Raw genomic sequence first — 27,498 nt, 5'->3', positions numbered from 1 at the left:
TGTTCTCCTTGTCTCTTCATCTCAGTCTAGGGCTCAACTTACTGTTGAGAGTTAGAATAGTGGAATACACAAGGTGCAAGTTCAAAATTTGGTTGTGAATTAGCCATTTTTATATTGTTATGTCAGTCACTGACAGTCATTCAATTAGCCATGTCAGCTAGCCATTCTTATATTGTTAAATTAGTCTAGCCAGCTAACTAAACTTGTAGTAATCATGGCACGCCGGCCCCCCATACATTTTTTGTCATTCTCACTCAGATATCATTAATAACATGGCATAAGTCATTTCAAATGGGGTAGAATTGCAGGAAATTAGCTGTCAAACAACAAACAAAAGAAATTCAACATTTTTAGAAGGGTATGTACTTTTTAAAATAAAATTGCCACATTTTCTCTCCGCCCCATGGCAAAATGTGTAGAACTGCAGAAAACTTGCTTTAAAACTGCAAAGAATTATAATAATTAGTTGGGGTCCCAAATTACTGGTATGAGTTAGAATAGTAGAACACACAAGGGTGCAAGTTTGACATTTTTGGTTGTGTATCAGCAGTTTTTCTCTTACGTCAGTCACTGACAGTCACTCAATTAGCCAATTTTTAGATTGGTAAGTCAGTCTAGCCAACTATCTACAGTGCCCTTTCAGAAAGCTTTCATACCCCTTGACTTATTCCACACTTATTCCACATTTTGTTGTGTTACAACCTAAATTCAAAATGGATTAAATATATATTTTTCAGACCCATCAACACACAACACCACATAATGACAAAGTGAAAACATGTTTTTATAAATGTTAGCAAATTTATTGAAAATTAAATACAGATATCTCATTTACATAAGTATTCACACTCAATACATGCTAGAATCAATGCACACCTGGATTGTACAATATTTGCACATTCTTTAAAAAATTGTTCAAGCTCTGTCATGTTGGTTGTTTATCATTGCTAGGCAGCCATTTTCAAGTCATACATAGATTTTCAAGCAGATTTAAATCAAAACTATAACTAGGCCACTCAGTAACATCCAATGTCGTCTTGGTAAGCAACTTCAGTCCTTGTGTTTTAGGTTATTGTCCTGATGAAAGGTGAATTTGTATCCCAGTGTCTGTTGGAAAGCAGACTGAACCAGTTTTCCTCTAGGATTTTGCCTGTGCTTAGCGCAATTCCATTTATTTTTATTCCCCCATAAAACTCCTTAGTCCATACCAATGACAAGCATACCCATAACATGATGCAGCCACCACCATACTTGAAAATATGAAGAGTCTTAAGCAGGATGCATGTTTTGGAATATGTTTATTCTGTACAGGCTTCCTTCTAATTGTGGAGTAATTACAATGTTGTTGATCCATCCTCAATTTTTTCTTATCACTGACATTAAACTCTGTAACTGTTTTAAAGTCACCATTGAACTCATGGTGAAATCCCCGAGCAGTTTCCTTCCTCTCCAGCAACTGAGTTAGGAAGATCGGTTGAATACTTATTGACTCAAGACATTTCAGCTTCACATTTTTTATTACATCTGTAATAATTACACGGACATTATGGGGTATTGTGTGGTAAATGACACAAAATCTCAAATTAATCCATTTTAAATTCAGGCTGTAACACAACAACATTTGAAAAAAGTTGAGGGGTGTGAATACTTTCTGAAGGTACTGTAAATGTGTAGTAATTATGGCTGAATACTGACCAGGCATGCAGGGCAGGTGCCCAGGGGCCCTGACCTCCAGGGGGCCCCCAATGATTTTTGTTAGTCACTCTCACTCAGATATTATTAACATGGCCTAAATCATGGCAAAATTGGTAGAATTTCAACATTTCTCTTTATTTTTTTTTCTCTGCATTGTTGGGAAGGACCCGTAAAAGTAAGCATTTCAAGTAACACACCTGTTGTTTACGAATCATGTGACAAATAACATTTGATTTGATTCCACCTCATGGCAAAATTGATAGAATTGAAATGAACTGTATAACAGATGTTTTTTGTATGGGGTGGGGGACTACCAAATCTACCAAATCTACCAAATCTCGCTCAGCCCAGTCAAAACTGTTCGCTGCTCTGGCCCCCCAATGGTGGAACAAACTCCCTCACGACGCCAGGACAGCGGAGTCAATCACCACCTTCTGGAGACACCTGAAACCCCACCTCTTTAAGGAATACCTAGGATAGGATAAGTATTCCCTCTCACCCCCCCCCCCTTTAAGATTTAGATGCACTATTGTAAAGTGACTGTTCCACTGGATGTCATAAGGTGAATGCACCAATTTGTAAGTCGCTCTGGATAAGAGCGTCTGCTAAATGACTTAAATGTAAATGTAAATGCTTAGGGCCCCCAAAAGGCTAGAGCCGGCCCTGTACTTAATGAGGGTGAATATACTTAGTTTCATCCTTTCCTTTGTTGTATATTATAGCACATCCTTCCTTACTGGTCAGAGATGATTGGCCATAGATGTCAGAGCACTATGATGCCAGCCCAGGCTATATCCCACCGTTTGCCTCCTGGAGTTTATTCTGTCTGGTCCCTGCAGATAGGGTAAGAAGCCTTAGAAAGGGGAGCCTTCTTAGAGTAGTATATAGACTAAAGGTTGACCGATTAATCGGCATGGCTGATTTCAAAGTTCTCATAATAATCAGTAATCTGCATAACAATCTGTAATCTGCCTTTTTGGATGCCGATTGTGGCCAATTACATTGCAATCCACGAGGATACTGCGCGGCAGGCTGACCACCTGTTACGCGAGTGCAGCATCAAAAGGACCTTGTGGCTGCAAGGAGCCATGGTAAGTTGCTAGCTAACATTAAACTTATCTTATCAAAAACAATCAATCTTCACATAATCACTAATTAACTACACATGGTTGATGATATTACGAGGTTAACTAGCTTGTCCTGTGTTGCATATGATCAAAGCGGTGCCTTTTAACTTACCATCGAATTACAGGCTACTTCAACTTCACCAAACGGGTGATGATTTAACAAAAGCACAATCATTGCACAAATGTATCTAACCATGAACATTAATGTCTTTCTTAAAATCAACATACAGAGGTATATATTTTTAAACCTGCATAATTAGTTTAAATAAATGCAATAAATGCATGCAATATAAACTAGGGAAATTGTGTCACTTCTCTTCTGATCAAGCAGAGTCAGGGTATATGCAGCAGTTTTGGATGTCTCGCTTGTTGTGAACTGTGTGAAGACCATTTCTTCCTAACAAGACCGTAATTAATTTGCCAGAATTTTACATAATTATGACATAACATTGAAGGTTGTGCAATGTAACAGCAATATTTGGACTTAGGGTTGCCACCCGTTCGATAAAATACGGAACGGTTCCGTATTTCACTGAAAGAATAAATGTTTTGTTTTTGAAATGATTTGACCATATTATTAATGACCAAAGGCTCGTATTTCTGTGTGTTTAGTATAATTAAGTCTATGGTTTGATATTTGATAGAGCAGTCTGACTGAGCGGTAGTAGGCAGCAGAAGGCTCATAAGCATTCATTCAAACAGCACTTTACTGTGTTTGCCAGCAGCTCTTAGCAATGCTTGAAGCACAGAGCTGTTTATGTCTTCAAGCCTATCAACTCCTGAGATTAGGCCGGCATTACTATAGTGTCTATAAGAACATCCAATAGTCAAAGGTCTATGAAATACAAATGGTATAAAGGGAAGTCGACACATCATAATTCCTATAATAACTACAACATAAAACTTCTTAACTGGGAATATTGAAGATTCATGTTAAAAGGAACCACCAGCTTTCATATGTTCTCATGTTCTAAGCAAGGAATTTCAACTAGCTTTTTTACATGGCACATATTGCACTTTTACTTTCTTCTCCAACACTGTGTTTTTGCATTATTTAAACCAAATTGAATATGTTTCATTATTTATTTGAGACTAAATTGATTTTTATTTGTATTATATTAAGTTAAAATAAGTGTTCATTGTTCATTCAGTATTGTAATATATATATATATATATATATATATATATATATATATATATAAAATTCAGCCGATTTTAAATCGGTATCGACTTTTTTTGGTCCTCCAATAATCGTTATCAGTATTGGCATTGAACAATCATAATCGGTTGACCTCTAATACAGACCCACACAGAGACTCAGACAGATAGTCCTGCCTCATTTCCCCAGGTGATGATCTGGGTGGTATTCATTAGGCATGAAAATGGTCTGAAATGGAGTGAAGTGGGAAGGTAGTATCTGAATTTGTCCAATTAGAAATGCTCATTTTTGTTGTCCATTGTTGTGCCCTCATGAACACACCCCTGGACTCAGTGATTTGGCCACAACCATTCCGAGGTCGAGGTCTGAGATTGGTACTCGGAGGCCCAGCTGCGATTAACGTAGAGAGGCTTTATCTGGCTTAGCAGCACAATCATCCAGCGCAACCAAATCACAGGACTAGGATTACAGCGAGGAACTGGGATATACACCTACTGTTCAGGTTCAAGGTGGCGAGCCAACTGACATCCAGGAAATGGTTGGGTGGTGTTGGCATGGGGTTTGTTTAGTTGTTTAGGGTGACATGTTACAGAACATTCAGACAGAGTTGTATTGTATGTTACCAACATGTTTTTAAGACATGTTTCCCAACTGTCTGCTCTTACATTTCTAACTACAATGGACTATATATTTTGCACCCTGCTGTATAAGCCTGTGAGGTAAAGGGGCTCTAAAGAATCAGGGATAGAAAAGGCTGAATTTGAGGGAGCCATTTTGTTATGCCAAGTCTGCAGTGCTGATATGATACTGCAATGATTCAAAATCTGATATCGAAGCCTAAATGAAAGTGCAGCCATTTTATATCAATATCAAATCATTCTCAGCAAATCATTCTCTGCCTTAAAAGGTGCAATATGCAGAAATCCCTCCACCATTTCCTAATAGTTTTTCCTAATTTCAGTTTTTGTGACAAAACAAGCAATGTGTAGAGAATCGTTGTACCATCTAAACCACTGTGAAATATATTTTCAATAACCAAAAATGTTGTATTTTCAGCTGCTTGAAGCTGGTGTACAAAACTGAAAGGAAAAGACACAAAGTTACATATTGCAGCTTTAATGTAATAGTTTTCCATTCAAATGGCAAAAAAGGGCAGCCGGCCCTTTTGGGAGGTCCGTGGGGCGACACATAATTGGCCTAGCGTCATCCGGGTTAGGGAGGGTTTCGCCGGTAGGAATATCCTAGTCTCATCGCGCACCAGCGACTCCTGTGGCGGGCCGGGCGCAGTGCACGCTAACCAAGGTCGCCAGGTGCACGGTGTTTCCTCCGACACATTGGTGCGGTTGGCTTCCGGGTTGGATGCGCGCTGTGTTAAGAAGCAGTGCTCCTTGGTTGGGTTGTGTTTCGGAGGACGCATGACTTTCAACCTTCGTCTCTCCCAAGCCCGTACGGGAGTTGTAGCGATGAGACAAGATAGTAACAACTAATAATTGGATACCACGAAATTGGGGAGAAAAAGGGGGTAAAATTCCCCACAAAAAAATGGCAAAAAAGAAGAAAACATGGCTTTTTAGAAAAAAACAATTTCTCAAGCAATAATTTTGCTAGGACTGTGCAGGTGCGGTCTGAGTGGAGGGGGGAAGCGCACCTGGAAACAGAAAACTAGCTGTTATTGGCAGAGAGGTTTGAAACTCTTTTATCGATCTATTAACTTATTTACCACCAGGCAAGCTGAAACTCCACCCATGCAAAATATGCTTATTCGAGGATCCTTTGTAGATTGTATTTTCAACCAGCAACTATCATGAAATAACACTGATATTTTTTTTTTTTACTTTTACAGTTTGTTTCATCAGCTGTTGTACAATATGATACAAACACAGGAATTTTGACTGCATTGGGCCTTTAAAATGTCATACTTGGTGGTCTGTCTTTTATGGAGACTATAGCCTGGTCTGTCATTTTCCATTTCAATGTGCTCCTCTTTATCTATAAGTTATACTAAGCTCTACCCTCAGAATGGGATGAAGTCACATTAGCTAAATGAGATTAGCGGCGCTAACCCTGTTTTCATGTGCCTCTCCACGCTACCTTTGTTTACTGCGATGGGTTACTTTCGATAAGATGGCCCCATGCAGGCATCAGGTTCTAATTGCCTTCTTATGCTTCCCTGTTGGGTGTCAGTGTTGCGTAAAAGCTCACCTTCGTCACCTTGTCTCAGTTACTTAGGAGTGACTGCTGGAGTAAACAGAAATGACATCATCAGGTGTAGCCCTTAGTGCTATATCTATAGCTTAGCACAATTGGGTTCCATGATCAAATCAAATCAAATCAAATTTTATGCTTGCTTTTTGTACTTTGAAGATGTCTTTGGGTAAGTCTACCATCTCTCATCCATACCTTTCACACACTACTGAGCCAAACCAAGCCCAAGCCCAACTGTACAGGGCACGGTAGTGTGAAAAGGGTGCCAGAGAGTGCATGAACCTGCATATAAATGAAGTCTTAGTTGTCTCTTTAGCATCAAATCTCTATCAGATACCATATTTATGGTTTGTATATTTTGTGTATTGGATAGAGGAGCTGTCCAGGGTGCTGAAGTCATGCTCCGCCCAAACATAGGCTACTGTATCTGTAACTTACTGTAAGTTGCTCTGGATAAGAACAGCTGCTAAATAACAAAAATTTCAAATGTATACATTTCAAATGTATTGACATTTTACATTTTAAATATTGATGTCGCAGATGTATCATTTCTACATTTCTTTATTAAAAATTTAGTTATTTGTTACATTTGTGTAAAACCTAGCAGTACTACTTATTTCTGAGTGAGGCGGATATATAGCATTTTGCAACAAAAGAAACATGATTATTTGTATCTCTGAAATTAAACCATAAAGTGATAGATTTTAAACAAACACATATGTCATTGATCAACCCCATGCCATGATTAGGTAGTGAAAAAACACAGCAATCTCTTTCATAATTTCTTTAAAAAATAAAAGCTCATTTACCAACATTTCTGAGAATGGATATATAGCGTTTTGGAATGAAACTCTTGAATTGAAGATGTGATCGTTTTAAATTCCTTCAACCTCCTCACAGTCCCTGATTGCTCAATGTGGAGCAGGCTATTTGGAGCAGTGCAGTGACTGGGCCGTGGTCGATCATCAGATCAGTGCTCTGTTTTAGCTGTTTTTTAACAGAGCGCTCCCATTTCCAGAGTTCAGATGCGGGTATTTATATCAAGCAGGTCAGCTCAGGTAAAGGTGTACTGAGGAGAGTAACAGTGAGTTCTGTCTGAAAACGACCTTCTCTCCTTTGGGTCCCGGACTACTGTATGGAACCTGTGGCGTTTGGTGCCGTTTAAGATGAGGGATGACGCAAAAAAATGTTTATGAGCATGGCCTTATTTTTATTACATCTAGCTCATCTAGGGTGTAGTCATTAGTCCAACAGTTGCAAATGAGAGTTTCTATTGTACAAATTCAGGTAGGTTTATCCCAGTTACGTACCGTTTGCTTCAGTTTAAGAAACATTTTTTTAAATAGAATCGGTGGAATGAATACACCACTGATCAAACAAACACAGTTAGTACAGTGTACAGGCAGTAAGCAGTTTAACATTTACACCAGTGGGCCCCGGTGGCAATACGTTTGTAAAACCAAAGCCTACCTTGACTTGGAAGAGTTCCAGTGTTGGATAGTCATAGCCAGCTAGCTAATATAGCATCCCTCTGTTTGAGTAGGTTAAACTAGCTAGCTACATTTGCTAAGTAGGGTAGTGATCTCTCTCCCTTGATTTTTGAAGAAATTATTGGTTCAAAACTGTCTTTCTCTCTCTCTGAGTCAACTACTCACCACATGTTATGCACTACATGCTTTCAGTACCAGATTGATTCTCTGATTCTTTGGGAAACATGTCAGTTCATGCTGCAAGAGCTCTGATAGTTTGGAGAATGTCCTCCAGAAGTTGTCATAATTACTGTGTAAGTCTATGGAAGGGGGTGAGAAGCATGAGCCTCCTAGGTTTTGTATTGAAGTCAGTATACCCAGGGGAGGATGGAAGCTAGCTGTCCTCCGGCTACACCATGGAGCTACCCTACAAAGTGCTGTTGAGGCTACTGTAGACCTCCATTGCAAAACAGTGTGCTTTACTCAATTATTTGGTGACATGAATATATTTTGTAGAATTTTATCTAAAAAGGATAACAACTTTTTAAAAGTTTCACTTTTTATTTTTGGGAAATTCACTGAGGAGGAATGTCTTCCCCTTCCTCCTCTGTGGAGCCTCCACTGATGGAGAGCCAAGTCAAGTGAGTCTGGAGCTAAGAGTTTAGTTCCTCCTGAGGTTTCACTGGCTTCCCAGATTAATTATGTGTGGATGTGGGTGTCTGTGAGTGGTTTGGGTTTTATCATGTGTATCATGGGTGTCTTCAAGAAGTCAGGACCACCATTGTACAGAGAAGTGAGGACACAAGCTAATGATATGGTAATTAACTCCTCTGTGAGCCTCTTTGACATTGCTAAAACAGGCCTATTGCTGAATGCGTTAGGGAGGCTGCTTCAGAAGTTCACAGCTGCTGAGGACTTTTTGTACGTCAGAAAATGACACAGAAGTGAGTGATAGAAAATTCCTTGGTGAAATAAGAGCAGTCTGGGGATATTGCGCAGGAAACTCAACAATAAAATGCATTGGTTAAGATTTAGCCTGCATCTAGCTTATCTGGGGTGTAATCATTAGTCCAACAGTTGCAAACAAGAGTTTCTATTGGACAAATTCAGGTATGTTTATCCCCATTTCATTCCACTTGCTTATGTTTAAGAAACTTTTTTGTACAGAATCGGCGGAATGAATACACCACTGATCAAACGCAGTTAGTACAGTGTACAGTCAGTAAGCAGTTTAGCAGTTACATCAGGTGGCAATACATTTGTAAAACCAAAGCCTACCTTGACTTGGAAGAGTTCCAGTGTTGGATAGCGAGCTAACATAGCATCCCTCTATTTGAGCCGGGTGTTTGAGTAAGTTAAACTAGCTAGCTACATTTGTAAGTGAAAATGAAAGTGAAAAATAAAAAAATATAGCTAAAGTATGGGAAAGGTGGATTTTCGACATCCCTTTGGTGTATGGAACTGTTACGACTTCTATGAATGGTGAGTGGAGGAGTCAAGCGCAGAGAGCAGGTAATTCCGTACGTGGATATTTTATTCAAACGACAGCGCAGACATGGATATGCAAAACACAAGGGCGCATGAAACAACCCGTCCAAAATACACAGGACTAAAATTGTCCGGAAAAGTAGCGATCACGCTAATACACCAACACCAAATAAACAGAGAACAAGCCCACTCAATACCCAGCGGGCCTAGTGCCCTTAAATAGCCTATAAACAAAACTAACTCAAAACAGGTGTACCCAATTAGACCCAATTAACAGAAACAAAAGGAAAGAGAATCGATGGCAGCTAATAGGCCGGCGACGACGACCGCCGAGCGCCGCCCGAACAGGAAGAGGCAGGATTCGTGACAGGAACGCCGTTTGGGTCTTTGCATGTAAAAAATGTTTTTAAAAAAAAAAAGATACACGTCAAATAAGCTTTTCATTTGACACGTCAAATAACACAGTTCTATTATAGAATGTTGTGTGTTCTGAATTTGCACGTGCAAGTCAAGCGCCACCACTACTATCGGTAGCGCTGTCAAACCTGTACAAAAAAAGTCTGAACAACAAATCACCGGCCACGAACGATGTGTTTACAATACCGCGTTGATAATAAGGCATTATTTGTTCGACCGCAACTTCTGGGGTAGCTAGCTTTAGCTTGGTACCCAGCTAGCACCAATACAACCAGCCTGAAAACAATGGCCAGTAGAAACTGCAGTCATTTTCATTATTCTTAGCAATTATATAGGAATCCTTGTGAGTAAGTATTAGCTAGGTAGTCACTTGTGGAAATCACCTCCCCAGTCAGCATATTGTGTGTATTGACATTCATATTGCACTGTGCAGCTTTACCTAAGGATTGGGGATCAATGAAATGGGGTATCAGTCTAATCAATACCCAATATGTTTTTTTTCTTAACATCCTCTCAGACTTATCAGACTCCAAAATATCCACGCAGTATTGTTTTTCACTGAGTAGACTGATACCCCATGCCATTGATCCACAATCCAATAAAGTACAGTAAAATATAGTATGCCTCCAATGCAATTCTAAAGTATAATAATACAATCAGTGTGATTTCAACAGATTTTTGTCAAATTAACAAATTATTGTCTTTTGTTGATTTTATATAACAACATTCCAAACTCGTTTAGCATGATCTATTCAATTATGGCATAATTCTACTATTTGTATTCATTTGCATCACTGTCAATTACATACTTTTATTTTGAAGGCTAACCGCAATGTCCACCATTGTGGCTAATCCTTATTGTGGCTAGCTTTAAATAGATGGATCCGACCACCATTAATTTTAAAAAAGCAGTCTTATAAATTAGGGTTATTTTAGATGACACCTAGCTTTATAGTTAGCTAGCTAGCTATAGCAACTGAGACAGATGTCATTTTCTATGTTTCTGGGGAAGAACATTGTTTGCATCCATGAGCTAGCAAACTTTTTTTTATGACCAGGTGTGCGAGACAACTTTACCAGCGACGTGCCGTCATATTCAGGTCCTGATTGGTCAACAAGCTTATTTGACACATCAAATAGTGTTTACTTGACATGTCAAATAGTGTGTGTTTCTTTGACACGCAAAGACCCAAACGGCGTTCCATATTGGTGGGATGTCAGTTTCCATGAAGTGGGATGCTTTCATGTTTCTGGGATACTGGTTAAAGGAAAAGCCAGAGGGATGAATAGAGGAGGGGAACTTGGCAGAACATCCTGCTATTCCAAAGGACTGTAGAAACAAAACAGCAAAGCAGAGAAACAGAGCTGTCTGGCGTGGAGGCTACTACAGATGCAGTCCTGAGGATCGAGACGTGTGTGTTTTATATTATTCATCATAGTGGCTGGAGGTTGATGGGCATGCTTTAGGCCTACATCATTAACGGACTCATCTTTGCCTATACTCTCCATGGCTTTTGGAGTTCATGAGTAATGTATAATCATATCAGATTTTCTACACATTTGATTATTCTGTTATCTGAACATATTTACTTACTGGTACCAATGACATAGGCCACTTACTGTAAATTCTACTGTGTGCCGTTCGTAGTAGCAGTGCTGCTACTTACAGTGGTTTCCTACTCTAATGTTAAATACTGAAGTAAACCTTCCTGTTTAACTTCCTGCTGTTTTCTCAACCTACTTTTTTTCTGAATAAAGACACGGAGAGTTATAACCAACATGGTCATCACCGAGATGTCTTGCTGAGAAGTGAAGGCAATGGTAGCCTCTTAAGTCTCTATCCCGTAGGCGTATTATTCACCTGTCTACTTAGTGGACTGACCAGCCCCTGCTTGACATAGACTCTCTGTTGTTCAAGTATCACAATGTACCAGTCTGCAATGTCAGAGAGGGGTCGTCCTGCCGGGACTAGCAGCTAACACAGTCTCCTTTCTGCTGTTTCACCTGAGAAAGCATATCAGGAGGGTAAAGGGACACGCCGTCTCTCTGGGAATAGACTATAATTCTACTTGTCCTTATTCTGCCTGCATCTGATATCATATGCCTTTGTTCTCGTATTCTATTATGCCCATGTTTTGTATATTCCCCAATGTCCCCATATTCTGTACTCTTACAACGTAAGATTTCCAAACTAACTAATGTAGTCAATGGCTTAGTCACGATGCAGTGAGTCTCCTTCCCCACAGTCTGTGGGCAGCTAGGCTGAAGTGGGCGAACTCTCGTCAACGGTTCTTCCAGTATGCTCTAGTGAACAGGGTTCTCTTTTGGTACCTCACTGCTCCAACTATAGTAGGCCTACGAGGTAAAACGTCACTGTCCCTCTCATAGTTTGCCTAGACTGGTCCCAGATCTGTTTCTGTTGTCTAACCAGCTTCTATGGTAATTGGCAAGACTGAACAAACATATCTGGGACCATACTAACAGTTAGCTTTTTCCTGCTGCTGATAGCAGCATTTGACCAGTTCTGTAAGCAGGTCCAATCACCTTTCCTCTCTCAAGCCCCAGGTCCAATCACCTTTCCTCTCTCAAGCCCCAGGTCCAATCACCTTTCCTCTCTCAAGCCCCAGGTGCAATCACCTTCTCTCACAGACTAATGCTGCAATGTGTCTCACTGTAAAACACAGAGGCCGGGTCAGGGTAATGATGAGCGATTCAGTCCATTTTCATAGAAACGGTGAGCTATATCCTCTGGGTGATATGCATTTCTTCCCAAATTGTTACGACAACATGCTGGTTGGTTTCTAATTTCTATGTAATGATATAGCCGGCATCCTCATTTAAGAGTAATAAAGCATACTTTATCATTGGCAACGAAAGCTCATTAGCACCACAACCATTTGGATGAGGTTTCACTTTTTTTGCATCATATCAGCCAATTTTTCTGTTCCTCTTACTGAGTCAACTGACTGACTCCAACCAATCACAGAGAGTTTGAGTTGTCATTCCACAGCAGACAAGTAGCTGTTCAAATGCAAACTTTTTATATTTTGGAAATGAATCAAAAGAATCCAATCTGATAGTGAGTCACAAGGAGTGTACACTGTCTGTCATGTCAGGCCAAGTTGTCATTCTCATCACCTAGGCCTGTACCTTCTATCCCCTAATTTACTATTTTTACTGTTCTCCTCTTTCTCAGTCCACAATCCAGTAATCACTACCTTGCACGTGGCAAGCAAAAATAAAAGTAAAATAGTGCTGAGCGATTAACTGAAATGTTGATTTCGTTTTGTCGTTCTGTTTTTTTTCTGTGAGCTCAATTCGCACATTGCACAGTTTCTCGAGAGATAAATCAGATCCAGCTTGAACTGTGCGATGTAGTAGGGAGGCCAATATTATACATAGTTTAGCGCATAAAACGTAATGCACTACAATGACCATAATCCATTGTGCATCTACTTGTCTGGTCTGTGTTTATTTTATGCCTGCTACAGAAGAGGCAGAAGAATGAACAATCGTGAGGGGATATAGAGAGCAGCTCTTGCTTCGCGAGGTACAGTATCTCTATCTGAAAATACATGACCTAAGTGACTGATAGTTGGTATTCAGCAGTCATAAAAGTAGGCCTTATTTACTTTGAACTACAAGTACTACAAAATAGTGATTTTTGTCAGACAGCATATGCAGCCCCTCTATAGAGATGAGATGACCTAATAAATGAATAAAGTCATTAAATAAAACAAATGTAATATACACAACAACTGAAACATTTGATTAAGGTAAAGTAATGTGAATAAATGATGGTTAATAAGTGATGCACAGTAATGGACAGTCACTACCATCATGGAACTTTTATTAATTGTTTTATTCTGTGTTAAAGCGTTCAACCCAAATCATCAAAACCGAAATCGAAAACCGTGATTATTTTGTAATAATCGAACCGGAACCCGACCTCGAAAAGCACTAATCGCTCTGCACTACAAGCAACACAAAGCGACCCTCTGTAGAGCTCTTTCCCGGCAAAGAGTTGACAGTGCATATACAGTACCAAAATGGCGGAGGACGGCAAACTCTGGATGTATCGAAGATAGCGAGTGGAACACAGAGTCAAGTTCCCTCTCCTATTAGCCGGCTCAATTATTAGTCTGCATTGGTGCTGAAACAAACGGGAATGAAATGCTTATCGCCACACCTCTGAACTGAATGGGTAGAAATGCTGACATATAATTATATCAGATCCGCACAGGAGTGGGTCCTTCCATGAAAAGAGGGCCTTTTGCATCCCTTTTGATATTTTAATTAGAAATTGTGCAACAATATTGAATTTTAAAAGCCTGGTATATTAAATGTAAAGAAAAAAAATTGAACAACTTCATGTTCATCTTTTCCTGCACCACCCCGACATCAACATATGTGAGAATGTCGCGTTTCTATGGTTTGTAATAAGAAAAGATAGAGGAAGATAAGTGTTTCCAATGACATCATCAACCAATTAGTATACAATTCGTTTAAAAAACTTTTTTTAACTACAAAACATAGAAAAGTTACATTTTTGGCTGATTTAAGATGAAATCGTCAACTCTGTTATGGTCAACCCTGTTACTTTATCTGTCACTAAATAGGCACTTGCTATATAGTATTATTTGTATTTAACCTCTTGAGATGGGGAAAATGTGTTTATGAAGTTGGACGTGCTCTTTATGACAGAATGTTAAAATTAGGTGAAATCCAATGTTTGTTTTTTTTGACCAAGTTATACTTCTCAAAAGGCGCCGAATTGGTGGAACGACCTGGATATTCAGCATTATATTCACTAATGAATCCTTTATGATTTATTATGTTTGCTCTCTCTTTACGTCGGTGATTTCATACCAATTATGCCAGCTCACTGCATTGTTTTCAGTGTCTATGATATTGACCAATAACCTGAAAATCATATCCTTGAAGTCCTTGTGATGATGATTGCCAAACATTTGGATATATTGGCCCAATATTTATATGTTACAAAGCCATGTAATTCTAGCTTAGGTATTATCCAATTCTCAATTCTCTTGCATGAAAATGTCAGTAGCTGTTCTCCACTTCCAACTGCGCACAGACATCAATTCAACATCTATTCCACGTTGGTTCAACCAGTGTGTGCCCAGTGGGTTTGTTCTGTTCTAAAAAGCTGTACCTGTTAGCTCTGATTTCAAGCCGCAACCAGTAGTAGACATTGGTGACCTATTTCCTGTTCCCAACTTTTGTTCTTGCCTTGACGCACTGTGGTGTTGTGCTCTCTGTAAGAGTATGCCCCACATAACAGGCACCACGCAGTACAGAGTACTAAATCTCCCCGACTGAAAAAGGTTTTCACAGATAAACTCTGGATGCTCTCCAGCAGGATGTCTTTGGGGCAGACTGCTCAGACTCTGGCAAGTTTCTCAGTAGCCTTTTAAGCTGTTGACCTGTGCCAATGTTGGTTATGTCTACAAGGATTTGAATGGAACACTTCAAAGCAAGTGCATGAAAGATGTTGACAAAACACGTCTGGCCTCTCTCTCATGTTGTTCGATTTTTCTGGCCCCTGTAGGGCAAAGGACTCTCCACCACAAGAGTGATGTCCTAGAGACAGTCGTGTTGGTCAACCCATCAGAGGATACAGTTACTTCAGAGGTGTGTTTCAAGATTTCAAATATATATCTATATTTTCTGGTTTGTTACTATATTTAAACCAGCTTTCAATCATTGTATACATCTGTTTACATTTTGTCATTATGATTTCAAACCTAATGCATCTCATTTTTTTCCCTATAAGAAAACAAACTATTTTCTCTCACCGTGCTTTAAATGGAATACCATAATGGCATAACAAATTGTAAATACATTTGATTCATTTCATAGTGTAGCCCATATAAAGACACACATTCTTTGTTCTGTGCCGTTTCCTATAACTGCTCTGTTTTGCTCTCTGCCCCAGATCCAGTCTCTAGTCACAGACTCAGCAGGACACAAACTCCTGGTCCTGAGTGGGCAGAACTCCGACCACGGTGACCTGCTTCTCCAAAGTGGGGTTTTCACCTATAAGAGCTTCTCACAAGTCTTTGCTGATCCTGGGGTAAGATATGACTGTTCAGAACAGTCAAATCCTATTCAAAACAGCCTGTTCTGACACTTTACTGTCGTCTCTAGCACTGGCTCATGAGCTCATGTTTTTCTAATGAAGATTAGATTACCAATGAAACTACAAATATTTTATATACTCCCCCATGAACTGGAATTGTGGATAAACATGAAAACAACAATGTCATTGAGCAATTTTTACACATCAACACTGACCTTGGCTTGTCTCTGTCTGTCATTCTCCTGTAGGTCAGTGATTTGCTGGGCGAAGCAGCCCCCAAGCAGCGGGCCACACTCACTGTGTCCTGCCGATCGGAGGTGGGTTGGAGCTCCCTGGGTCAGCAGCAGCACTTACGGGAGTTCCTTGAGTACAGACTGAACACTGAGCCTGTGCTCCCCAAGATGGAGGGAGTCACAGAGTTCACGGAGTACATCTCCGAGACGGTGGATGTACCTTCTCCCTTTGACCTCCTGGAGCCGCCCACATCTGGAGGCTTCCTGAAACTGTCCAGGCCCTGTTGTTACATCTTCCCTGGGGGGAGGGGCGACTCGGCCCTGTTTGCGGTCAATGGCTTCAACATCCTAGTGGATGGAGGCTCTGAACGTAAATCATGCTTCTGGAAGCTGGTCAGACACTTGGACCGCATCGACTCAATTCTACTCACTCACATTGGTGCAGACAATCTGCCAGGCATCAACGGGCTCCTTCAGAGGAAAATAGCAGAGCAGGAAGAGGAGCAGTCACAAGGCTCAACCACCTACAGTGATTGGATGAAGAACCTGATCTCTCCAGAGCTTGGTGTGATCTTCTTCAATGTACCCGAGAAGCTACGTATGCCAGAATCAAACCTAAAGGTCAAGCGCAGCATCGAGGAGGCCTCCCTCACGCTGCAGTACCTCAACAAACTGGGAATCAAGCCGGAGCCTCTCTGTAGACTGGTCAGCAACACTATTGAGCCTTTCACTCTTTTCCATAAGATGGGGGTGGGCAAGTTAGACATGTATGTTCTGAACCCCGTCAAGGATAGTAAGGAGATGCAGTTTCTCATGCAGAAGTGGGCTGGTAACAGCAAGGCCAAAACAGGCATTGTGCTCCCCAATGGAAAAGAGGGAGAAATATCTGTACCTTACCTGACGTCAGTTACAGCATTAGTCGTGTGGCTTCCTGCCAATCCTGCCGAAAAGATTGTCAGAGTGCTGTTCCCTGGAAACGCACCACAAAACAAAGTCCTGGAGGGACTAGAGAAATTAAAGCACCTTGACTTCTTGCGATACCCAGTAGCCACACAAAAAGACATAGCCTCAGGGGCTCCTCCCTCTGTTGTAAAACAGACAAAGTTAAAGCAAAGGACAGACAGCAAAGAAAGTCTGAAATCATCTCCCAAGACTACAAAACCCCTTAAGAAAGAAGCAGATGATGAGGTATCGGCAGTCACGGAGGCAACGAGTGACTTTGTAAAGGAGAACAAGATAGAGAAAAAGGAGAAGAAACTTAAAGAGAATGAAAAACCCACAAAAATAATCAAATCCAAGACTGATGCACCAGAAAAGAAAAAACTATTGAAGGAGAAATCCTTGAGAAAACATTCAAAGGAAAGGGCATCCAAGATGGATGAGAAAAAAGACAAGGAAAAGAAAGAGAAAGTCAAGAAAGTTGACACAGCTAAAAAAGAAGAGAGAAAAGACTCCAAAGTTGACAAGAAAAAAGATGCGTCTAAGTCAGAGTTGAGAAAGATAACAAAACCTGACTTAAAACCCCTCACACCAGAGGTCAGAAGGACCCTGCACAGGGCAAAAGTGTCAAGTAAACCCAAAACCGACAAAAGCAAAGGCAAAGCGGCCAAGGCAGCGCCGGCTGAACCCAAACCGGAGGAACCAGCAGCAGAGAACATTCAACCTGAGCCACTACAGAATGGGGGTATTGAGGGCATATCTGCTTCCTCCACTCCAGAAGATCTTACCAAGGACTTTGAGGAGTTAAAACAAGATGAGGTATCATCAGAGCCACCAGAGAGTGCAGTGGAGACACCAGCAGAGGAAAGCATGGCCGAATCCCCTACCCAGGAGGTGGAGAAAGAACAGGAAACCGTCTCGAAAACTCCACCAGGCACAACGTCTCCTGAGAAGGGAGTAATGGAAGTTGAAACTGAGTCTCAAAGCAAAGAGGACAAATTAACACAAGAGCATAAAGAAGAATTACAAGCAGAGAAAGTGGAACTATGTGAGGATGAGGGAGCTGCAGTTGAAGATGAGGAGAAGGAAGAAAAAGAAGGCCCGATTGCAGAGAGGAAAACATTTCAGGAAGAGGAAGATATGGGGATAGGGGAGGAAGAAGATGATGTTAAAGATGATGTGAAGGATAATGAACTAGACAGGAAACACGAGGTGGAGGAAATGGAAAAGTTGAAAAGCCCACAGATATGGCGGTAACAAAAGAGGAAAGCAGAAGAGCTTCATCCCAGGAGGAGGAACAGGAAGAAGATGGACATGTTGTTGAAAAGGCCGAGCTGGAAAAGGTAGAAGTTCTAGACATGATAGCAGATGAAGAGGTCAAAATCAAACCTGAAGCGGGAGAGAAAGAAACATTGGCCAAGAATGGGGAAAGCAAAGCAGTTAAACATACTCCTGGAGCTAAAGAGGAGGATGAGGCAGATGAAGAGGGCTACGTGTCAAATGTGGGAGGTGCTACCGTCGACATAGTGTCAACACTGCAAGGAACTGCTGCAGCCGAGCCCATCTCCTTCATTCAAGACGAAACCATTCCAGGCCAGTCTGAAACTGAACAGACCATCTCTGATGAGGAAGTTCACGAAGAGGCTGATGACAGGATACTAAACCTCCAATACGAAGTGGGTGCATATGACATCTCTGTCCCAGATCAGACAGGCTCCTTTGACACCATCCATGGGATGAAGGAGATGCAAGCATCAGCTATGGCTGATGTAACAGCCAAAGGTTTTATTTGTGGACAGGAGCAAGTATCGGTATTCACTAACATCATTGCTGCTCCCTTGGCTGAGGAGGAACATGTTTCCTCAGCCACATCCATCACAGAGTATGATAAATTGTCCTCCTTCCCCACCTCTATTGCAGAGGACCAATCAGTGGCCTCTGTCGCTTCACCTCAGACTGAGGAAACAGGCAAAAGCTCTCTGCTTCTTGACACTGTTAATAGCGTTCCCCTGGCAATTCCAACGGAGGCCACACATGGGAAAGAACATTTACACTCTGCTGGGACCATCTCACCAACATCGTCCTTAGAGGAAGACAAGTACATGAAGTCAGTTCCATCCGAAGAGTGCCTGTCGGTTATCTCTGATTTGAAGACAGAGGCTAAGGTCATCAAGGCTCATGAGGAAGAGGAAGAAGCTCAGGACCAAACTCTGAACGTTGACATTTCACTTGGGGAGAGCTATGCCTCCCCTCAAATGCTCCGGGATAGAGATAGGGATGTGGAACAGCTCCCTGCTTCTGAGGCTCCTGTCTCCAAACTTGTTCAGGATTTGAAGCAGGATCACATACCAGTTGAGGAGGTACAACTCTTTAAGTCCAAAGACGACATCTTAACAGTGGTGCCTTCAAAACCCCTTTCACCCCCACCCTCTTTCTCAACGCCTTTTAGGTCAGACTCAATTACTTCGGAAGGTGAAGAGCGATGCTGCAGTCCAGACGATAGCACTGTGAAAATGGCCTCCCCCACACAATCTTCCCACCCCAGTGCAACCAGCTCTCCAACTCACTCTCCTCTTCATCAGTCGCCTGTGGAGGAAAAGACCCAGGACTTCCCAGGACTGGAGCATCAAACACAGGGGGACCTTCATGATTCTGCCACCAAAACAGAAGATAAGGATGCAAAGAAAGATAAACCGGAAAAAGAAGATAAATTGGATAAGAATGAAAAATTGGATGCTGACATCAAGAAAGTTGAGTCGGACCTACTACCATCGGTGGAGAAATCATTTCGAAAAGACTTGCCCATTACAAAAGCGGAAGAAAAAGATGGTCTCTCTCCTTCCAAAGGTGAGATGGAACAGGAACCGGAGACAACTCCTCTTACCTCTGAGCCAGTCACAGGCAAAGACGAAGCTTCCATATCAGGAAAGGAATCTCTGACAGTAGACATTTCTAGTGGTAAGGCTATACTCAAACACAGTGACGAGGAAGATGATGACCATCAACAGAAAGAATCCAAAGTGTGCTGTAAGGCTAAATTCCCAAAGGGGAAGGAGAGTAGTTTCTTAGATTATGACGATGGTGAGGATGATGATAACGATAATGTAAAGCCCATCAAACAGGACATGAAGGAGAAGGATACAGAAAAAAATGACACACATGAGGCTAAAACTATCAAGGAAGAGAAAGAGGAGAAAGAAAAACAAGACGTGTTTGAAGCTGAAACCATCAAGGAAGAAAAGAAAGAAACATATAAAATTGGTACAACTGAAGTTACTACTGAAGCTGAGCCCATCAAGGAAGATAAAGATGAGAAAGTGAAGGAAAAAGATTACATTCATGAAGCTGAACCCATCAAGGAAGAGAAGAAAGAAACAGAAAAGGTTGGTACAACTGAAGCTGAACCCATCAAGGAAGAGAAGAAAGAAACAGAAAAGGTTGGTACAACTGAAGCTGAACCCATCAAGGAAGAGAAGAAAGAAACAGAAAAGGTTGGTACAACTGAAGCTGAACCCACCAAGGAAGAGAAGAAAGAAACAGAAAAGGTTGGTACAACTGAAGCTGAACCCATCAAGGAAGAGAAGAAAGAAGCAGAAAAGGTTGGTACAACTGAAGCTGAACCCACCAAGGAAGAGAAGAAAGAAACAGAAAAGGTTGGTACAACTGAAGCTGAACCCATCAAGGAAGAGAAGAAAGAAACAGAAAAGGTTGGTACAACTGAAGCTGAACCCACCAAGGAAGAGAAGAAAGAAACAGAAAAGGTTGGTACAACTGAAGCTGAACCCATCAAGGAAGAGAAGAAAGAAGCAGAAAAGGTTGGTACAACTGAAACTGAACCCATCAAGGAAGAGAAAAAGAAACAGAGAAGGTTGGTACAACTGAAGCTGAACCCATCAAGGAAGATAAAGATGACATTCATGAAGCTAAACCCATCAAGGAAGAGAAGAAAGAAACAGAAAGGTTTGGTACAACTGAAGCTGAACCCATCAAGGAAGAGAAGAAAGAAACAGAAAAGGTTGGTACCACTGATGCTGAACCCATCAAGGAAGATAAAGATGGCATTCATGAAGATAAACCCATCAAGGAAGAGAAGAAAGAAACAGAAAAGGTTGGTACAACTGAAGCTGAACCAATCAAGGAATATAAAGATGAGAAAGTGAAGGAAGAAGATGACATTCATGAAGCTGAACCCATCAAGGAAGATAAAGATGAGAACGTGAAGGAAAAATATGACATTCATGAAGCTGAACCCATCAAGGAAGAGAAGAAAGGAACAGAAAAGTTTGGTACCACTGAAGCTGAACCCATCAAGGAAGAGAAGAAAGAAACAGAAAATGTTGGTACCACTGATGCTGAACCCATCAAGGAAGATAAAGATGGCATTCATGAAGATAAACCCATCAAGGAAGAGAAGAAAGAAACAGAAAAGGTTGGTACCACTGAAACTGAACCCATCAAGGAAGATAAAGATGAGAAAGTGAAGGAAAAAGATGACATTCACGAAATGGAACCCATCAAGGAAGAGAAGAAAGGAACAGAAATTGTTGGTACCACTGATGCTGAACCCATCAAGGAAGAGAAGAAAGAAACAGAAACGTTTGGTACCACTGAAACTGAACTAATCAAGGAAGATACAGATGAGAAAGTGAAGGAAAAAGATGACATTCATGAAGCTGAACCCATCAAGGAAGAGAAGAAAGGAACAGAAACGTTTGGTACCACTGAAACTGAACTAATCAAGGAAGATACAGATGAGAAAGTGAAGGAAAAAGATTACATTCATGAAGCTGAACCCATCAAGGAAGAGAAAAAAGGAACAGAAAAGTTTCGTACTACTGAAGCTGAACCAATCAAGAAAGATAAAGATGAAAAAAGATGACATTCATAAAGCTGAACCCAACAAGGAAGAGAAGAAAGAAACAGAAAAGGTTGGTACCACTGAAGCTGAACCAATCAAGGAAGATAAAGATGAGAAAGTGAAGGAAGAAGATGACATTCATGAAGCTGAACCCATCAAGGAAGATAAAGATGAGAAAGTGAAGGAAAAAGATGACATTCATGAAGCTGAACCCATCAAGGAAGATAAAGATGAGAAAGTGAAGGAAAAAGATGACATTCATAAAGCTGAACCCATCAAGGAAGAGAAGAAAGAAACAGAAAAGGTTGGTACAACTGAGGAAGATGGTACAACCAAGGAAGTTGGTACAACCAAGGAAGAGAAGAAGGAAATGGACAAAGAGAAAGATGATACTTGTGGGGCTGAGCCCATCAAAGAGGAGGAGAATGAGAAGGAAAAATATGATACCTTTGAGTCTGAACCTACGAAAGAAGAAAAACAGAAAGAAATAGGGAGTATAGTCACTTCTAAAGATGAGCTAAGCTCTTGTATCTCTACCTCTAAAGTGGAGCCAGCCTCAGACTCCACCACTACAGAAAAAATAGAGCAAGAGAAAGATAACTTTGTGGCTGAACCCATGAAAGCTGAGAAGGATGACACTTGTAAGACTGATGCCATCAAGGAAGAAAAGATGGCGACAGAACATCCTCTTCAGTCTGAACCAATGAAAGAAGAGGAAAGAGAAAAAGAGAGAGATACTTTTGACAGTGAACCGACTAAAGGAGAGCACAGAGAGAAAGAAAAGGATGATACATGTATGGTGGAATCCACCACGGGGGGCAAGAAAGAAAAAGACGACAATACATGTTTTGAGATTGAAGTGAGCCAGGAAGAGAGGATAGAGAAAGATGATACTTATGTGGCTGAATTCAGTAAAGAACAGAAGATGGAAAAGGAGCAAGAAAAAGAAGATAGTGATTTCGAAGACATCAACGATGAGGAAAGAGAGGAAGATGGAGATGACAGTTATGGAGCTGAACCCATAAAAGGAGACGAAAGAGCAAAAGAAAGTGAAACAGCTGACACAGTCAACTATGAAATGAGTGTGAAAGAGGCAGGAAAATATGGTTCTCATGAGATTGAACCTACTAGAGAGGAGAAATGGGAGAAAGAGAAAAAGGAGGTGCAAGAGAAAGATCTAAAAGAGGCTTTACAACACAGCGTGCAGACAGCAATGATAGAAAAGGTAGAGGTGACTTCTGCGACAAAGCTTGAACCTACATTTCAGGTTCAGTACTCAGACGGAGATGAGGAAGATGAGGAGGAAGATGAAGAGGAATCCATTTGCATGGGTGGTGCAGGCTCAAGACCTTTATCAGTGGAACCTAGACAATCAGAACACGAGATCATCTCTCAAGACCTGCTCTCCACTCAGTCATCAGAGAATGTGCTTAGTGACCAGATGAAGGACAGCCACTCTGAACAGACCACTGGGCTTGTGTCTACATTACCAAAATGGGAGACCTCTCCTGATAAAGACCTCAAAGAGCAGCATAAAGAGCGACAACATAGACTCTGCCCTGAACTAGAAAAGGACATCAAGACAACTGAGACCAAATCAGCAACCCATCCCAGTGAAGAGTCCACCATTGGTTTCCCTACCTTGAAACCAGTCTCTGCTATGCCTACCACCAAATTAGAGCCAGCCTCTGACTCCACCACTACAGACAAACAGTCTATAGGTTCAACACTATTAAGCACTGACAGCAAGGCCAGTGTGACGGTATCCACCCAGCATGAAACACTGCTGCTATCTATGACAACAAGTAAAGAAGCATCTAATACGGATGAAAAGACAAAGCATGTTTCTCCAAAAGAAGATGAGAAACCAGGCAAGGAAGCTGAGATGGAAATTGAAAAAGAGCGGTGTGTTGCTTCCCCAGAGCATGCACAACCTTGTTCATATCTTGTCTTGGATAAAGATTCTGAGAAGGTTCCCGAGAAAGTGAGCCACGTCGAAGCCACAAAAGCAGACAGTGCCTCTGAAAAATTGAAAGGCTTTGACAAAATAACAACGGAGACTGTCGGTGTGAGCTTGAAAGAGGACCAGGGCCTTGATGTGTCTAAGTATGAACCCTATGAAAAGCCCATTTCAAAAGAAAAGGAATCAGATTATAAAGAAGACCGTGAGGTATCTAGAGAGTTTGATCGGTCAACACAAATTGGCATTGATGATAATAGGAACGTTAGCCAGGCAGATGCTGGTGCAGCTGCATTCTACTCAGAGGACGAGGAAAAAGAGGAACCGCTGTCATTCAGCAGAGTTGATTACACCCCTCCACCTTTCCCCAAGAGCGAGAGAAGTCTCCATTGCAGCTCAAGTGCCTTCACTGAACACGGTGACAAAGAGAAAGGTCAAGAGGAAGTGAGTGATAGGAAGGAGGGGCAATCTACACCACACGTGGAAAACAGCTTTATGTATATAGAGACTCAAGACAACAAGACCACCCCAGCAGCAGAGCAATACTCATTTGCTTTCAGTCTCAAAAAAGATAAACCTGAGAAAGTTGAGAAGGATGAAATGAAGGACAAGACTGGAGCATCTCCCAGTGTAGAGGAGTATATACCAGTCCAGTCAGGCAGAAATGAAACAGCCTCTTACTCATGGAGTCAATCCAACACCGATGCCCAAGCCTCAGCTACAGCCATGCCCTTTGAAGACGTCCCTGAGAAGCAGACCACAGAGAAAGAGAAGGAAAAAGATGAGCCAGTGAAAGACTATATGGATTCATCTGATAGTGAGAGAGGGGACTCTCCCTGTGGTCGCTACTCACCAACGGAAAAAGACATGTTACCTCATCAAGCTTTGCCTAAGGAAAAGGACAATCAGGCCACTGCTGCCCCCTTGGCCAGATATTCAGGACAGCTCCTAGACGATAATGTTCTTGCATCTGAGTGCACTCAAATTGGAAGCTCTATCACCAGTAAATCTACGATGGGCTATTCTGAGAGAGAAGGCACTCCGGACAGTGTAGATAAGAGGCTACTGGTGGTGGGAGAGGATTATGATGATGAGGAAGATGATGCAGAAGAAGAAGCCAGTGATCTAGATGTGGAGAAGGGAGTGAGAGAGCAGTCTGAAAAAGAAATATGTAAATCTATATTGGATGATACCACTACTTCCAAACGTCCTGTGACAAAGGAAGGGGACAAGAAGACCCTCTCACCCGAACCTGAACCCAGCCTCCTCAAAAAGGAGGAGCCTTCCCATTCAATGGCCACAAGCAGCCCTCCACCAGCAGATACTGCAGATTCCCTTTTGAAGAATGTAGTTGGTGCCTCGCCACTCCAGTCTGGCAGTTCCACTGCAATAGAACAAACAGGATCTGGAGGATATCCTTCTGAATCCTCAGAGTATTCTGAGGACAGCCAACTGGGGTTAAAGGAGGAGAGGTTTGACAGTCCTGACCCCTCTTTGCGCACCAAGTCCAGTGAAGATAAACATTACAGTCAGGGAGACATTGAAGCTGACAGGCAGAGAACCCCAGATACCACTAGTAGAAAACCTGAGGAAGATCCTTCGTGTTACCTCCCATCTGCCTCAGCTTTTCTATCAACCAGCCACCAGTTGGGGGAGGAGTTAGAGACCCCCGTCAGAATGTCTAGTGGCCCCTACAGGACAGATTCTGAGGGTGCTTCCTTTGAGTATTCTTTATTCAAAGATGAAGACTCCTCAGCCATGCACTCAACCCTCTCAACCTCAGGGGTCATGTTAAAGGATGAGTACCTAGAGCCATCTGAAAAGCTTGAAAAGCTTGAAACCAAAACCATAACGTCTGCTGGAGTTTCAGAACCACCATGTTCCCAGCTGTCCAAACCCACTGAAACCATATCCACTTCAAGGGCTTTCTTTGAGGTTTCCCCATTGCAAAGAGCTGATTCTTCTGACAGAGAATCCCAGGGCTCAGCGGTCAGCAAAGAGTCCTACACTTGCAAAATGGAGGACAGTACTCTTCCATGCCGCATTGAATGCCAGAAATTTGCAGTGACAGAACAAGAAGAACGCATGCTGTCCATGGCTGAGACATACATGGTCACTATTAACTCCAGTACAACCACAACAGTGTCCCAATCTGATGGGGTGACAAAACCACGGCAGTCAACTGAAGCCTCTTCCAACGGGGCTACTGAGGTTAGCACAAGTCCCCAAGAAGTCCCCAGTGGAGCTAGCAAAGCCTCTTGTGTCACAACAGCAGACCTGCCTAAAACAGAACAGAAAAAGGAGGAAAAAGAGACAAAGGATGAGAAAGACAAGATGGCAATGAAAGAGGAAGAAATTAAGGAGATCAAGGTAGAGACCATACAGGAGGACACCAAAATGCCAGAGCAGAAGGATAAGGAGGAGACAAAACAGATGGACGAGAAGAAAGAGGTGGCTGGAGAGAAGGAAAAGGTAGAGGAGGAGGAGAAAGTAGAGGAAAATAAGTTGGAGGAGAAAGAGAAAGACGGGAAGGTAGAGGAGAAGAAAGACAAGACTGTTGAGAAGGAGAGTGAGAAAGAGATGGAGAGGAAGGAGGGAGAGAAAGAGAAGGTAGAGGATAAAAAATCAGAGAAACAGGAAGAAAAGATTGTCGAAAGGAGGAGGAGTAGCTTATCTGACTGGGAACTCCTACAAGGGCCGGGCGCATGCCCAAGTGCCCCTCCTCCAGGCTATGAAGACGAGGAGGAAGAAGCGTATGAAATGGAAAAAACAGAGGAAGAGTATGTTCAAAAAGAATGTGTATCCACAGGTGAGCCCACCCCTCTGTCCACAGCAGAACATGCCCACCATACAAAGGCATCTGCAAAAGCAGATGGAGAATCCAGTTGCCCCACTGACTTGCATATGGAGGCTACCTCCACCTCCCCCCCTGGCTATTCCTCGTGTGAATTCAAACACCGCAAAGGGGAGATCTCCCCATCCTTCATTAACCCCAGTCCACACGCCCTCTCCAGCGATGATGGCGAAGAGGACAAAGGGAGTGACCACTCTCCGGAGGGGGATGAAGATGACCGGGAGCAACACTCGGTCAAGAGGAGGTCTCACAAGCAGAAGCGACAGCACATTCAAAGTGGAGCTGCTGGAGCTGGAGCGGGATCGCACCCAGTTTCCATGCTTCCTGGTGGCATGGCAACTGGACTTGGGATAGTGCTAGCTGGAGAGGAGACGCCCCCCACATCAGCAAGTGACTCGTTGGCGTCCCAGTCGGACTCTGATGTACCTCCCGAGACCGAGGAGTGCCCGTCAATAACCGCAGAGGGGAACCTGGACTCTGACGAAGATGCAGAACACCTGCCGGTGGATAAACTATCTGCCTCCGCCACAGGAGGGGGCACTCAACCCCCTTCGCCCAGATCAGCTGCGAAGGCCCATGACCCCCCACCTGCCCCTATGAAGGATCCGCTCCCCCACCTGCCTCACCCTGATGTGTGCATGGTGGACCCAGAGGCCCTCCCTGACAACCAGAGCAGCACAGAGAAAATGCTCAAGAAGGACCACAAGACCACCAAGAGCCTGCGGAAGGGCCTGGGCAAGCCTAAGTCTGCGTCGCCAGCCCGGAAGGGGAAGCGGTCTACCACCCCTGCGAAGCAGGCCTCCAAGGATTCCTCGCCTCGATCGGTCTCTCTGAGGAGGAGGGACACGGAAAGGAGCTCTAGGCTGACGTGGATGTCCGAGGGCCAGGGATCCAAGGTGGACCTACACGCTCCAGGGAAAGGCCTTGTGAATGGCGTCAAGAGCAATTTGGGTAGGTGAAAATAAAGTATGATGATACAACTCAATATTTAGAT

At 42.3% G+C, this 27,498-nt stretch overlaps 1 protein-coding gene across 1 annotated transcript in view; it reads left to right on the top strand.

The window, feature by feature from the left end:
* Positions 1–27,498, top strand: part of LOC124044995 (microtubule-associated protein 1B-like) — a 65,011-nt gene that overhangs the window by 29,932 nt on the left and 7,581 nt on the right. Inside the window, 7 exon segments of the mRNA XM_046364229.1 lie at positions 15,130–15,212; positions 15,517–15,654; positions 15,909–18,080; positions 18,083–20,988; positions 21,021–21,372; positions 21,427–21,519; positions 21,791–27,455. Of these exon segments, the coding sequence (XP_046220185.1) occupies positions 15,130–15,212; positions 15,517–15,654; positions 15,909–18,080; positions 18,083–20,988; positions 21,021–21,372; positions 21,427–21,519; positions 21,791–27,455 (11,409 nt within the window).

This window comes from Oncorhynchus gorbuscha, linkage group LG01 (genome assembly GCF_021184085.1).
Source record: "Oncorhynchus gorbuscha isolate QuinsamMale2020 ecotype Even-year linkage group LG01, OgorEven_v1.0, whole genome shotgun sequence".
Lineage (NCBI taxonomy): Eukaryota > Metazoa > Chordata > Actinopteri > Salmoniformes > Salmonidae > Oncorhynchus > Oncorhynchus gorbuscha.
This window is presented reverse-complemented; position numbering and strand designations above follow the sequence as displayed.